The 15,208-nt window shown below is 43.9% G+C and overlaps 1 protein-coding gene across 1 annotated transcript in view; it reads left to right on the top strand.

Moving 5' to 3' along the window:
* The window catches only part of LOC130123413 (low-density lipoprotein receptor-related protein 8-like), a 156,117-nt gene extending 142,311 nt beyond the window's left edge, over positions 1-13,806 (top strand). Inside the window, exons 12-18 of the mRNA XM_056292565.1 lie at positions 1,313-1,431; positions 1,927-2,066; positions 5,771-5,912; positions 8,288-8,440; positions 8,731-9,012; positions 11,391-11,459; positions 13,466-13,806. Of these exons, the coding sequence (XP_056148540.1) occupies positions 1,313-1,431; positions 1,927-2,066; positions 5,771-5,912; positions 8,288-8,440; positions 8,731-9,012; positions 11,391-11,459; positions 13,466-13,806 (1,246 nt within the window). The remainder of the gene's footprint in view (positions 1-1,312; positions 1,432-1,926; positions 2,067-5,770; positions 5,913-8,287; positions 8,441-8,730; positions 9,013-11,390; positions 11,460-13,465) is intronic.
* The last annotated feature ends 1,402 nt before the right edge of the window (positions 13,807-15,208 follow it).

Raw genomic sequence — 15,208 nt, 5'->3', positions numbered from 1 at the left:
CACCGGGATCGCCGGTTCGAATCCCTGTGTTACCTCCAGCTTGGTCGGGCGTCCCTACAAACACAATTGGCAGTGTCTGCGGGTGGGAAGCTGGATGTGTGTATGTGTCCTGATCGCTGCGCTAGCGCCTCCTCTGGTCGCTTGGGGCGCCTCCTCTGGTCGCTCGGGGCGCCTGTTTGGGGGGGGGGGGAACTGGGGGGAATGGCATGATCCTCCCATGCGCTACGTCCCCCTGGCGAAACTCCTCACTGTCAGGTGAAAAGAAGCGACTGGCAACTCCACATGTATCAGGGGAGGCATGTTGTAGTCTGCAGTCCTCCCCGAAATGGCAGAGGGGGTGGAGCAGCGACCGGGACGGCTCAGAAGAGTGGGGTAATTGGCCAAATACAATTGGGAGGGGAATAAAAAGGGGGGGGGGTCCATAAAATAAATGTAATGATAATGCACTAGAATTGTTGTCATATGGGGACCCAGATAAATTCTACATGATTTTAGATTCGGTCCCACATCATCCTATGTTTTGATGAAACATTTTTGTTGTTCATAAAGTTGCTCTGGCCATGACTTTATCAATCATCATTATAAACATGAATGATGTATTTGAGATGTGGCCATAACAGAAAAGATTTAAAGCATCACTTTTGGTGCACAAACAGTATGCAATGCAAAATTCAAACAATTCGAATTATGTATAGAACATGTGATTTGTGTTAAGCAATGTGGATAATCTTCAAAATGTTAGTGTGTGTGCACAAGGGGCCTCTGTGGCATCTTGTGGCAGGTGTTTATGGATCATTCTCATTCATGCAGATGCAGATTGACAGTGTTTTTACTTTAAAAGTAGGAGTTTTAAAGACTCAGAGAACTGAATTCCTGCTACATGTAGTATATCCAGTTTATTAGAAACATGTCTGGAGGTCATGATGATCTTTAGATGGGGAGAATGTGAACAAGTAAAACATGACTCATACTTTGCCCCAGATCATCAGTGCTAATCTGGAAAGCATTGTGAATTTGTGTCAGCGTGTACTTGTGTGGCATCTATAGTTAGACGCTCCAAACCTTGTCAAAAAGCAAAATAACAAGCTTATCGTTAAAAAATTATCTGCCTACACACATCAGTGATCCGTTTTCAACGTTTTTGGCAACTACATAACACCAAATTACAATATTTATGCCACCCAAAAAAAAAAAAACACCCCGAAGACTGAAAACTAATAAATATTTGCATGATGTATTTCTTTTTCTTTCTTTTTTTTTTGGCATAGGCTCAGCTCCAGTGATAAATTACTGCTTTCTTTGTCCTGTCCAGCTTCATGTACTGGTCAAGTTGGGGCACACAAGCCAGGATAGAGAAGGCTGGGATGAACGGAGTGGACCGGCAGGTCCTGGTGGCTGACAATATCGAATGGCCCACCGGCATTACTCTGGGTGAGAGCAGACGTGCTGTGTTTCATTCTCCTGATGTCATATGCCACGCAGGATTATTGCTATTTTACGCCGATTTTTTCCAGGATTACTGTTATCTACATGTCAATGTGTGTAAAAACAGCGGGGGGAAAAAAGCAGCCCTGTTTAATCGGTGCGTCTGTGGTAAACAAAAGGTCGATTTAAACTGGGATGTTATGGATGAATGTTGTATGAGAGTGGTAATGGAGGAGAATCACTTAGTCAAGCAGTGTTTTTTTGAAGGCTATTTTAAAGTGTTTGGGAGTTATGGATTGCTCGCTGTAAAACTTGCTGTGGTTTAGTCGGGAGGATTGGCGTTTTAAAGCGTGATCAGTATCACCTTTAGGGATTGGTGGGGCAGAGTGTAGGACTGTTTACTGTGTAGAAAATCAATTTCTTCTCAACTTTGAAAAGCCCTTTCTCTGATTGTCGGTGTGTTTGTGTCTCTTGATCTGTGTATGTATCTGCATGTATCAGACGTAGCCAACAGGCGTCTGTACTGGGTGGATTCCAAGTTGCACCTGATAGCCAGCGTAGACCTGAACGGAGCTCACCACAGAACACACCTGTCCTCCGCAGAGAGGCTCGGACACCCGTATGCTCTGGCCGTTTTCGAGGTGTGTCTATCTGCACTTGTGTGTGTGTGCGTGTGTGCGTGTGTGTGTGTGTGTGTGTGTGTGTGTGTGTGTGTGTGTGTGTGTCACAGGTTTCTCCTGAGAGCTCAGATGCATTTCGGTGATATGCTTAAGCCAGACACAGCTCATCATATCAGCATAATTCTCATTACCACTCATTACTGTTGCTTGACTATGGGTTTTAAAGACTGTTTAATATCACTTATGTTCAGTCCTTGTGTGTGTGTGTGTGTGTGTGTGTGTGTGTGTGTGTGTGTGTGTGTGTGTGTGTGTGTGTGTGTGTGTGTGTGTGTGTGTGTGTGTGTGTGTGTGTGTGTTTGATGCTTTGGGCAGCTCTTTGGCCTTTAGCTGTCTAGCTCTGTTAATGGCTTGTCAATCCTGCAGGGAAATTCATCAGTGGAAAAACATACTTCACACACACGCACACACACACACACACTCTACTACTACTACTTTAGGCTGCTCCCGTTAGGGGTTGCCACAGCGGATCATCTGTTTCCATCTCTTCCTGTCCTCTGCATCTTCCTCTGTCACACCAGCCACCTGCATGTCCTCCCTCACCACATCCATAAACCTCCTCTTTGGCCTTCCTCTTTTCCTCTTCCCTGGCAGCTCCATATTCAGCATCCTCCCAATATACCCAGTATCTCTCCTCCACACATGTCCAAGCCATCTCAATCTTGCCTCTCTTGCTTTGTCTTATACACACACACACACACACACACACACACACACACACACACACACACACACACACACACACACACACACACACACACACACACACACACTCACTCATGCAAAAAATGCACAAGCATGCACACACAGCACACTCATTTGTTCTGCAGAAAATCTACTCTCTCGGTCTTGCAGTCTGGATCTGTGGCCTTATAGGCTATATACGTGTACATGTATTCATGTCTGCTTATGCATGTGTGTGTGGGTGGGTGTGCTTTGTGTGTTGATACATGTGTGTGTGCACACAAATGCCTCCCTGGGATCCCTATTTTCTGTTGACACTGGGGGACTGTCACAGCCACTTTAAACTGGGTGGTAATAACATTGTCCCTGTGGCTTACTCCTCTGAGGGACCACCTACAGGGGGATTGGTCTCAAAAGGATTGAAGCATCAGGGGAGAGTTTCCACAGTGCTACGTGGCGGATGGAAATCTTACATCACCAAAAAAATGCAGGTCTTATAGTGCGAAGAAAACTTTGTGTATTTTCAACCACACCGTTTTGAAAATACACAATTAGTTCTGGATGTGGTTTTGTGAGCGGGAGGGTCTATGATCCTTGCTCAGTAAATGAATGACTATTTTTTTTACCGGGGGGATTTTTTTCCCCCTTTTTCTTCCCAATTGTACTTGGCCGATTACCCCACTCTTCCGAGCCGTCTCGGTCACTGCTCCAACCCCTCTGCCGATCCGGGGAGGGCTGCAGACTACCACATGCCTCCTCTGATACATGTGGCGTCGCCAGCCACTTCTTTTCACCTGACAGTAAGAGGTTTCACCAGGGGGATGTCGTGCGTGGGAGGATCACCCTATTCTCCCCAGTCCCCCCCCCGAACAGCCCCGACTGACCAGAAGAGGCGCTAGTGCAACGACCAGGACACATACCCACATCTGCCTTCCCACCTGCAGACACGGCCAATTGTGTCTGTAGGGGCACCCTACCAAGCCGGAGGTAACACGAGGATTCGAACCAGTGATCCCTATGTTGGTAGGCAAAGGAATAGACCGCTATGCCACCCAGATGCCCGACTTTTAGAAAGTTTGTGATACTACAGAACCCCAAAATAAATAAATAAATAACTCATAGATAGCATTTGTATTTTTGTTTGTCCCTAGGTGGTAGCGTTTCTGAAATAAGAATGTAAACACAGTTAGGACATCCAAAGCACAAACTCACTTCATTTGTTTTTGGCGTTTCTCTCTACTGTCAGTGCAGTCTGGGTCAGCCCTGGGAGATGGATAATGAATTCCCCCTTCGATGTGAAAATTATTTGAGGCGGGTTCTGCAATGTTTTGCCATATCGTGACTACAGGGTGTCCATTTTGTTGAGGATGTTAGCCTACAGTGAAACGCACATCGGCTCAGACTCATTTTGTTATTACTTACCTCACATCGCCAATGATTCCTGATTCAGTGAGTCAGCTTGCAACGTGCGCATGCACACACACGTGCGCATTAGCCCACATGAAGATGCGAGTACACACAACAGTGTGATAAGATTTGTTGTCTTGCTGCTCCGGTTTTGGATGAGGCTGTAGTTTCTATGCCAACGGCACAAAAAGGCTCTTCGCTGCCAACAAGAGATTGAAAAGGAAAAAACAGATAAAACTTAAATCAATAAACGGTAACCTCAGCAGACGTTAGCCATTGAGTTGTTTTGCCCGAATTGGGTGGATTTGAATGGTTCAACTCCTACCAATTTTAGTAAATCCTCTCTGTCCCATGAGAGAGAGCGAAAGGATACGTCAGACAATGAAAACATTAAGAAATAAAAAAACAGAAATGCCCGTTCTTTTGTGACGGGCTATTTCAGCTCATTTTCTTGGTTGCTTGCTGTGCAGCTGTCTGTGAATCCACTGCGGCGATGTTGGGATTGTTTGGACAACGTGACACTGATGCAGAATGGCTGCAGAGCACTCTCACACATCCTTCTGCATCACAAGTACTATGTGCATGTCTGTTGTGGTCATTGTCTCATCGCTCAGCTGTATACCGAGGATTTACTTGTAGCCAAAGACCATTTGATCTTGTGCAAAAGGGAACGAAACTGACTGACCGCATGACATTTTCCAAAAGCTCCCAGGTTTTACTCCATGTTTTGTTTGTTTTTTGCATTCTGTTTTTTCCTCCAATAAAGTGGAACTTAAGCTAAATTGCTGGAAAATCACATTCTTGGCAGTGTTTGACGTTCTGTCTCTGTCTCCCTGTGTTGTTCTCCAACTTTCACTCTCTCTCATTCAAACGAAAGCTGTAAGATGCTTATGTATGTAAAAAGGGGCTCGCAACAATTACTGTGATTATATAATCAGATATTGACATAGTTTACTTATATAACACATCATCTTTTCTCCCCTTCCCTCTCATTCTCTCACCATTATAAACACAACTCTCCTGAGAAGTTCACCCTTGTTTGTTTGTTTGTTTGTTTGTTTGTTTGTTTGTTTGTTTGTTTGTTTGTATATTTGTTTATTTATTTATTTATTTAAACATATGAAAATTTTAAAAAGATGCAATGTATAATTGGAAAGAGAATGTGAATAATTGCCTAAAAACCCTCAAGGGGCTTGAAAAGTGGCATGCTCCAGGCAGCATACTACAGGAAACAATCACAGCAATGCAGTATGCACAATTTGTGTGTATCTATCGATAATCCCAGATGTAGCAAAAGACAGAGACAGTTCAGCACAGCACCAAACAAGAATGCATCCCATAAACACCCATATTAAAGTAGTACAATGAATCAGTCATAGTCACAAGACACACACATACACACACACACACACATCAAGAACACGCATTCATGATACATGCAAGTATACACAAACACTATCATTAACATACTAAGAACATACACTCATATGATGTGGCTCAGAGTTTTCATAAGACAAGATAAAGGAGAAAATAAGTACAAATAATGAACTTATTTTTTCCTATCTGCCCCCCCCCAGGATCGTATTTACTGGACAGACAGAGAGAGGAAAGCAGTCTACACAGCTAACAGGCTGACAGGCCGGGACATCCATACACTGGCTGAACACCTCAATGACCCTAATGACATTGTGGTCTTCCACCAACTACGCCAGCCACAAGGTGCGTGTATGTGTATGTGTGTGTCTGTGTAAGTGTACAAGAGTTTTTTGTGCACTAGAGAGGAAAAACTGTGGTTTGTCAGTAGGTGTTTGCATGCTTGTATGGTTACACTAATGGTTTCCCACCCTTTCCTCTGTGATGATGTCTGCTGAGCTGTACCTGTGTAGCCCAGTCTGTTCTCCAGACCCCGCCAAAACCAAGCACATGAATTAATAAAACGTTGGCTTGTAAATGTGGTTCACTAAAGTGTTGAACTCTTAGGGCCAGAGCTAGTGCTGAACATATATAGTTTCAAAATTATTATGACAGTCAACTGAGGTGCAGAAGATGCAATGTAAGGCAAATTGGGCCCATCATTCATATTGGACTGAAACTCATAACACATTGTAGAAACGAAATCAAGCAGTGTCTGCTTTTTTGTGATTAATCTTGAAGCAAAGTACTCTCGCACATATGACAAGTAATATAATTAAGTCAGCGTCTCCAGCTGCTACTAACTGTTTGTGCTACAGACAGCAGTTGATGTGAGGTGTTTGACTGAATGTGCTGCTTCTACACCAGCGTGTGTTGGGCTTCGATATCGTGGGTTTCTGTTTGTGTGGCCCCTAGCAGTAGCATTTTTGTCTGTGAAACCTCGGTCTTCAAACCAAATTTTTCCTTGCAGGGTAATCGGTAATGAGCACTTGTCATAATTAACCTGATAGTTGTGATTTCTGTAGCTTCTGTTTATCTGTTTTTCCGTTTGTCCCTGTCTGCAACCCCCACAACTTGCCCACTTACTGGCTGTGTGTTATCATCCTGACTCAGTATCCGTCTTTACAATCCCACACTTAACCTACTTAAGATTGGAAGTCTTAAGTTCAATGAGGCTTAGATATATGACAATGTGGTAGTCTGCAGCCGTCCCTGGATCGGCAGAGGGGGTGGAGCAGCAACTGGGACGGTTCAGAAGAGTGGGGTAATTGGCCAGATACAACTGGGGAGAAAAAAGGGAGAGAGAAAAAAACATTCATGGCACGACCGATTAAGGTGAAGACCATAAAATTCAGCGAACTAGAAAAGAAAGAAGGCTCCTAATCCAACAGAAGAGCAGAGTGAACCTCTCAGTGCCAGAGTTTGACATTATATTGAACCATTTCCAATCTCAAAACACTTTTTATTTTACTAGTGTTAGTAGTGGCATTAACCATTAATGCACCATACAGATTATAAAATCTGCAAAGAAATAAGAGCAGATGCCCTCAATAGACAACAGCATTAGTGACATGAAATAAAATGGTTCAATCTGATTCAAATTAGAAAATAGCAGCAGTTTGCTGTATATTAACAGAGATAACTTTTCCTATTCAGAAAAGCAAAAGTGTCACTTGAAGGAGACTGAATACACACAAGTGCAATTTTTGGTACTAATGGTGCCGGAGTTGACCTGCACGGTTTAAAAAGCCCTGCTTGCATGCAGTTGGTTCCTGTGCGTCATAGGGCAGTGTTATGAACTCAGCCAAAAGCCTATATTGATGGCGTTTAGTGCTTTAGACTCTTAGACTGCTTTGTGAACGATTGCTTGTCTCCATTTGAACATGCCAGTATCCAAGAGTGTAAAGAAGCTGCTGAAAGTTTGCAGGAATGGCAAAGGATCTTCATGTTGATCGTACGTGATATGCTTAAATATGACTCAGTGTCAGTAGATTACATTACATGACAGTCATTTAGCCGACGCTTTTATCCAAAGCGACTTACAATAAGTGCATTTAACGTAGGAAATCAGGAGAACTACTAGTCATCAGAGGTCATAAGTGCATCTAAACAAGCATCTAAGAGTAAAACCAGTGCTAAAGTAAAAGTACAAGAATGAGATTTTTTTTATTAAAAAAAAAGAAAAGATAATGTCACAGTCGAAAAAAACAACTCGTGCCATTCTTTCTAGTTGGATAAAAAAAGAAAAAAATCTTTATCTGTCCGTAAATACTCACTCTGCCCTAGTTCACCATGCACTGAATCCTCAGATAGTGCCAGGTGAGCCATTACAAACTATGGGCATAGGACACATGTGCCACCTTTCTTGGTCCATTTTATTTCACTTGTAAAGTACCTTAAATTATGATCTGCCACAATACACTAGCCCCAATATAATGCCAAAAGAACATCCAGATAACACAGATGTTTCCTTCCAAATAATGTACACACGCTCAGGAGCTCCTATGGGATATGAACAGGCCTGAACCAGTTCGACTCCTCAAACCTTCCGTGAATTCAGCACTTCTTGTGTTCATGTCTGTGCCAATGATTTAACATTTTTAAAAAACAAACATCATTCCAATTACTGTATTAATAAGACAATGCATGATTCTCTATGTGTATCCCTGTAACCCCCCCAGGTCCAGACAGCTGTAATCTCGGCAGTGTGGCTAATGGAGGCTGTGAGTACCTGTGTCTCAAGGCTCCTCAAATCACTGAACACTCCCCTAAATACACCTGTGCCTGCCCTGATGGACAGGACCTTGGGCCTGATATGAGAGGCTGCGTACCCGGTGAGGAGCTATTATTGACAGTGTCTGACATTTTAAAACGTCAATATCGCCTTAAGCAGTTTGGCAAGGCATGAGAGTGCTTGCACATAATTCCGATTTATTGGGAAATCTCTTATCTGTTTATGTATGAATGAATACGTTCCATGCTAATGTACTGAGTTACATTTAGATGCAGACTTATTTGCCGAAGCATTTTACTGAGTAGAGATCTTTCACGAAGGTTCTCAATGTAACGGAGTCTTATCACAGATTTTGACCATGTTTCTTCTCTTCCCCACCTATCCCTCTAGCTGCACCGCGAAATGATACTACACCCTTGTCCCCAACCCTCATGGCCTCTACAGCCAGCACTGAAGTGACTATGGCCATAGACTCTGTGCCAGGGGGAGTGTCTCAGGCGGATGCCGTTGATCATCTGACCACAGCCCCTTCTGGTGCTCCGGAGCCCCTCACACCCCTCACTACGGCCAGGTCTGTACCGGAGGATTCAAAGGCCATAGGTTTGAGCCCAACCGCCACTACCCTGGTCATCTCCACCACCTCTGCAGGGGACAGCAGCGTCTCACATCACTGTAAGTGGGTGGCAGTACACTGTTGAGTCAAGCCGTGTGTGTGTGTGTGTGTGTGTAGGAATACTTACTTTCACCATTGCATTCTGCAGCCTGTCACTATCATGGCTGTTCTCATGTACCTACCTAGCATCAAGCAGGTGGCAGGGGCTACGTGACGTCTCTATATAATGAGGCATAGCATAATATTCATAACTGGTAAAACATGTCCATTCCTACACTGCGGGCAAACCTAACATTGTATTCCAACCGATTACATCAGAGAGCTGTTTTCATGTGTCCTTTGCTGACCTTTGCTGACCTCAGTGTGATTAGGACCAGTAGATTGGCCCATTAGGGGGCCAGAAGATGAGCTACAGCCATTGTGACAAAGCTCTATGTTCACCTGAGAACCGTTGTTGGCTGCCAAGTACCACACCCTCCAATCCAGCTAACATGTGACTGACAACCTCACCCTTGCCATAATGACGACATTAAAGTGAGATATCTGCAAGCCCCGCTGGCCATGCTTGGCTGGCTTTGATGAAAGCAATCGATGGCTCCGTGCGGCCTTGAAAATGTTGCTTTCCCTTCCATAAACCGTTGTCTGTGTGGTCATACTGTATTGTGTGGTCTTTCTGTTTGTGTGTGTGTTTGTGTGCATATATGTGTACGTTAATGTGCATGTGCTGATATGTTAGCACATAAATGGGTTTATACTTTAAGCCGTGAGATGACATTGGGCTAATGGAGTCTGGATCGTTATTATACCCAGAGGGTCAGGGGCAGTGTCAAGGTAGCACATCTTCCACCAGAGGAGAGGGGGGACATGCCTCGCTGATGAATACCAACCAGCTCATGGTTTTATTCTCAGTTTCTCAGTTTTACACCCTCATTTACACAAACACGTTTCTCTCTGCAAAAACCCTCATGAGCATAGTATACACACGATTAGTGCTGCAACCAGCATTTATTTTCACCATCAATTAATCTACTGATAATTTTCATGATTATGCAGTTTATCGTTTAGTCTATAAAATGTAAAAAAATATTGACAAATACCCATCACAAGTTCCTAGAACCCAAAGTGATGTCTTAAAACTGCTTACCTAGTTTATTTTGCCAAGAGCCAAAAAAAAAGAAAAGAAAAAAGCTAATGCAATGGTGAGGATGCAAGGAATAGAGGTGGCGAAGGGGGATAAGTTTAATGGGGGTCAACCGTCCAAAGTAACGGGGAGTGCAGAAGAGAGGTGAAGAGGAGAGTACAGGCAGGGTGGAGTGGGTAGAGAAGAGTGCCAGGAGTGATGTGCAACAGAAGGGTACCAGCAAGAGTTAAAGAGAAGGTTTACAAGATGGTTGTGAGACCAACTATGTTATATGGTTTGGAGACAGTGGCACTGACGAAAAGACAGGAGGTGGAGCTGGAGGTGGCAGAGTTGAAGATGCTAAGATTTTCATTGGGGGTGACGAAGAAGGACAGGATTAGGAACGAGTATATTAGAGGGATGGCTCAGGTTGGACGGTTTGGAAACTAAGCAAGAGAGGCAAGATTGAGATGGAGGAGAGATGTGTGGAGGAGAGATGCGGGGTATATTGGGGAAGGATGCTGAAGATCTTTCTTTCGATAGCTTGTTTAGTAAGATGAGTCTTCCTAAAACACGTCCATGTTTCGCTACAACTATGGACGTGAGCAGTATCAGATTGAGTTGGTGACCCTGACCGTTGACCACAAAAGGCTTCTTCCGCTCAGCCTCTTGTGAGTTTCACCATTGGTCATTGATTGGCTCTTCCGCTGAAATATCACATCCTTCATTCCCGTAGCTTTGTTATTTTTACTGTTTTTTTGTTATTTTTACTCGACCTGATGATGATGATGATGCTGAAGATGGAGCTGCCAGGGAAGAGGAAAAGAGGAAAACCAAAGAGGAGGTTTATGGATGTGGTGAGGGAGGACATGCGGGTGGCGGGTGTGACAGAGGAAGATGCAGAGGACAGGAAGGGATGTAAATGGATGATCCGCTGTGGCGAACCCTAACGGCAGCAGCCTAAAGTAGTAGTAGTAGTAGATAATGATACGTGTATAGGCGAAAGACAAATAAATATTAGCATTTGTGAAACTAACCTGCAAATGTTTGGTATTTTTACTCGAAGAATGACTAAAACAATTAATCGATTTGCTAAATTATCAACAATCTTTTGTCGAATGACTGTTCAATTGACAGTCACTACACATGATCCTCGACTCCTGCTCTCTGCTTATTTATCTACGTATTTACCCTTCTGCCCTTTCTCCCCCTTCTGCTCCCCCCATCTTCTCTTTCACGGTTTCGCCCGTCTCCTTCTATGTTGCCCTTTTATGCTAACCCCCAAACCCTTTTCTTTCTTTCTCTTTCTCTCTCTAGCTGGCAGTGAACACTTCCTCCTGGGGGAGAACCTGACAGTAGCTGTTTTGGGAGTGGTCATCCCCATAGGTAAGTCACCCGAAGCCTACCTGTCTGTGTTCGTCTGTCCACACTTTGTCTCCTTGGCCCCGCAGGTTTCAGTGTACTGCGCATTGCTCATGTCTAGCCTGCTGATCCTGGATGCGAGGAGGACCTCATCCCTGGGATCTGGCCCTCCAGCTTGCTCTCATTTTCTGTGCGTCTGACATTGCTGCCACACCACATTATTCACTGTGCGCTGCGTTGTTGTGTTGGGCACCGGTGCGGCCAGAGGAGACCTTGTGTAGACCTCTGTTAGGGTATGAACTGTATGTGGCACAGCCTGCAGTACGAAATCACAAAGAGAAGGAGAACACACACACACACACACACACACACACACACACACACACACACATACAGGTAGCTAGCGAGATAGATAGATAGATAGATAGATAGATAGATAGATAGATAGATAGATAGATAGATAGATAGATAGATAGATAGATAGATAGATAGATAGATAGATAGATAGATAGATAGATAGATAGATAGATAGATAGATAGATAGATAGATAGATAGATAGATAGATAGATAGATAGATAGATAGATAGAAATCCCATCCTTGTTTTCTGAAAATGTCAGAATTATCTATCTATATATAGTCTACCTGGTTGTGATTAGAGACAAGTTGCAAGTTCCAAATCGTCACCTTCTTAAAATAATGGCCTAAGTCATATTTTCAAGTTTTTCAAAAAAACAGAATAAACTGGCAAATTTTGTTTCAGTTTCAGTTTATTCTGTTTTTTAAAAAACTTGAAATATGATTTAGGCCATTATTTTAAGAAGGTGATGAAATTCCTTGCAACGTAATGCCACGAAGGCTGTAAAGAAGTAAACGTATGGTGCATATATATATGCACCATACATTTACCTCTTTATACATGAAAATCTGAGCGATCACAGCGAAAACCTGACCATTGTCAATACTTCCGTATGGGTTACTTACACCCTCCCCCCTTGACTCTGCATGAGTCTAACTGCCACGGCTGGGACGCAAACCCAGGTCGCCCGCACCACAGGCGACTGCGCTAACCAGTCAACTAAAGGGGCTGACTGGTTCGCCAAGGGTTAGTGAGTCTAGTCATTCATGATCATTTTATATATATAAAGCCGGCATGAAACAGGCTTGTACTGGCTCATAAAGACTTTACTTGACTCACTGGATTATTTTGCTCCTTATTTGTTGAGCACTTTTCCTACCGTTGAGTGTTTCTTTAAACAAAGTTATATATGTATATATATATATACGCAGAAGACAGGAAGAAATGGAAACGGATGATCCGCTGTGGCGACCCCTAACGGGAGCAGCCGAAAGTAGTAGTAGTAGTAGATATATATATATATATATATATATATATATATATATATATATATATATATATATATATATACACGATACTATCCAACAACACACATACAGTAAGTACTAAAGTAAATCAACTTGAACTGAGTTCAAGTCAGTTAGCTCAGGTAGCATCCTCCTTTTCTTAAAGCTCTACAGACAGGACGGCCACTAACAATGCAGAGGAAGCACGCCTGCCAGTCACAGCGTTTTGATCATCTTGCTTCTCATTTGTTATTGAGGGGGCGAGTTGCTGAGGCCCAGTAAGCGATGACTACCAATTGGCTATAATGACCAAGGCTCATTTAGAAATGGTAATGTAATGCCAGGCTCCAGGCGATGATTCAAATAATCGTGTTTCAGTCTGTATGTGTTTTACTTGTACTTTACTTTCTTTCAAAAACCATACAGTGTGACAGTCAATGTAGGACCCAATCTGGCCTGCATTTAGCTGAGCGTCCCACACACACACGCGCGCGCACGCAACCTATTACTCAGTTCATTGATACCCGCCCCCCCGTCCTCCGCATGCCTGTTCTGCTCCACCCTTTGCCTCTCATATTCATCCCATATGGAATCGTACTGCCTTGTTAACGCTCCCACCCTGCTCCTTTCCCCGTGTCCCTGCCGCTGTGTGTTAAACGCATGCAGTTCCTATTGTTGCCACAGTGGTGTTTGGCCTGCTCTGCGCCGGAGTCTACCTGGTGTGGCGCAACTGGCGTCGCGACTCCACCAAGAGCATGAACTTCGACAACCCCGTCTACCGGAAGACCACAGGCGAGGGCGAGGAGGACGAGATCCACATCGGGCGGACCGACGGCATGGGACATCACATTCACCATCACCCCTACCCGCCTAGTGTCGGCGTGGGAGTTGTGGGTGGTGGAGGAGGCACCTGCCCACAGTTCATTGCACTGCCTCTGGGCGGCAGCATGCCGGAACCTGGGACTCACTGGTACACAGAGCAGCCCATGCTGTCCGCCGCCAAATGACCCGACACAGATAGACAGACAGGAGGCTACTGAGGGAAAATGGCGACTCAGGCATGCATGCACGCACACGGCATAGTCAAGAGGGGGGGGGGGCTCTGACTTAGTTTGCTGAAGGAATAAAACAACCTATCATCATATGTTAGATCCAGACACTTACATCCATAATCAGTGCCAAGTTTCATATACGGCAGTCAGTAATATGATTACTGACCCTTCACAAAATAAGATCACGCTGTGTCTGTGCTGGATGTTCTCTCCTTAACTGTAAATCAGCAGCTAAGTTTTAATGCATTTCCAATATTGATTTCAGCTGGAATACAAACGTCAAAGCAGCTCCGCTTTTTTTTTTTTTTTTTTTTTTTTTAATCCCCGTTTTGCAGCCATGGCTGAGTGTGAGGTGTGTGTCCTCCGCCTCTAATGTTTTGTGACAGGGCGAGTCAAGAGTTTCTTTTTTGTCCTTGATGTTTTAATTTTGACACAGAGTTATTCCTGGTGGACCCTGCAGCTCCGGGAGCATTAACCAGGAAGGGGGAGGAGGCCTGAAACTAGGGCAGCACCTTTTTCTCTTTTTTTTTTTGGATGGGACAATCTGTACAGATTTTAAGTAAGAGCCAGTCGGTTATACACCTCCTCACTGAAGGTGTTGTTTGTGCACCAAAATGGGTTTTTGGACATTACCGTGTAGATAATGGACTTTATTCTTCAACACAGTTTTTTTCCATTTCAGATTGAAATGAGAAATTTCAAGAGAAGATGCCACCCACAGTTTGTGTGTGTGCGTTTGTGTACTCTGGTTTTCTTTGAGGTAAGCCTCCAACAGTGCATCGTACGATATCTTAGAGTGTATTTAAGCAGCTGATACGAGAGATTTTGTTTTATTACCCCCCCACACACGCCACACCCCCACAATACAAGTGTATGCACACACACACACACACACACACACACACACACACACACACACACACACAGCCCACAGTGGTAGTAGAACGGTGGAGGGTTGCCAAATGGAGACCTACACAATTTTTACAGATTTTTTTTTTCCAAAAGCAGAGAGGATGTGAGATGATTAGTGCTTCGGCTCTCTGGAAAAGGAGAATATTAACATCCTCAGTAGGATTTACATTTTCTATGAGAGGCCGTAAGTTTTTTTAGATGTGTAGCTGTTTGCGAATAGCAGGAGACCGTTGGTTTTAGTGAGGTGAATCATCATCCTCCGTCACTTGCCTTGGCTGTTGCTGTAAGTGAAAGGCCATAAGCTGCCAAGAAAAAAACAAACACCTTTCAAGTATTTTATTTCAGTGTCTGCATTAAGCCCTTGCATGGTTTCACACACACACACACACACACACACACACACACACACACACACACACACACACACACACACACACACACACAC

Source organism: Lampris incognitus, chromosome 14, assembly GCF_029633865.1.
Source record: "Lampris incognitus isolate fLamInc1 chromosome 14, fLamInc1.hap2, whole genome shotgun sequence".
Lineage (NCBI taxonomy): Eukaryota > Metazoa > Chordata > Actinopteri > Lampriformes > Lampridae > Lampris > Lampris incognitus.
Note: the sequence above shows the minus strand (reverse complement) of the source record. Positions and strands in the feature narration are given on the sequence as shown.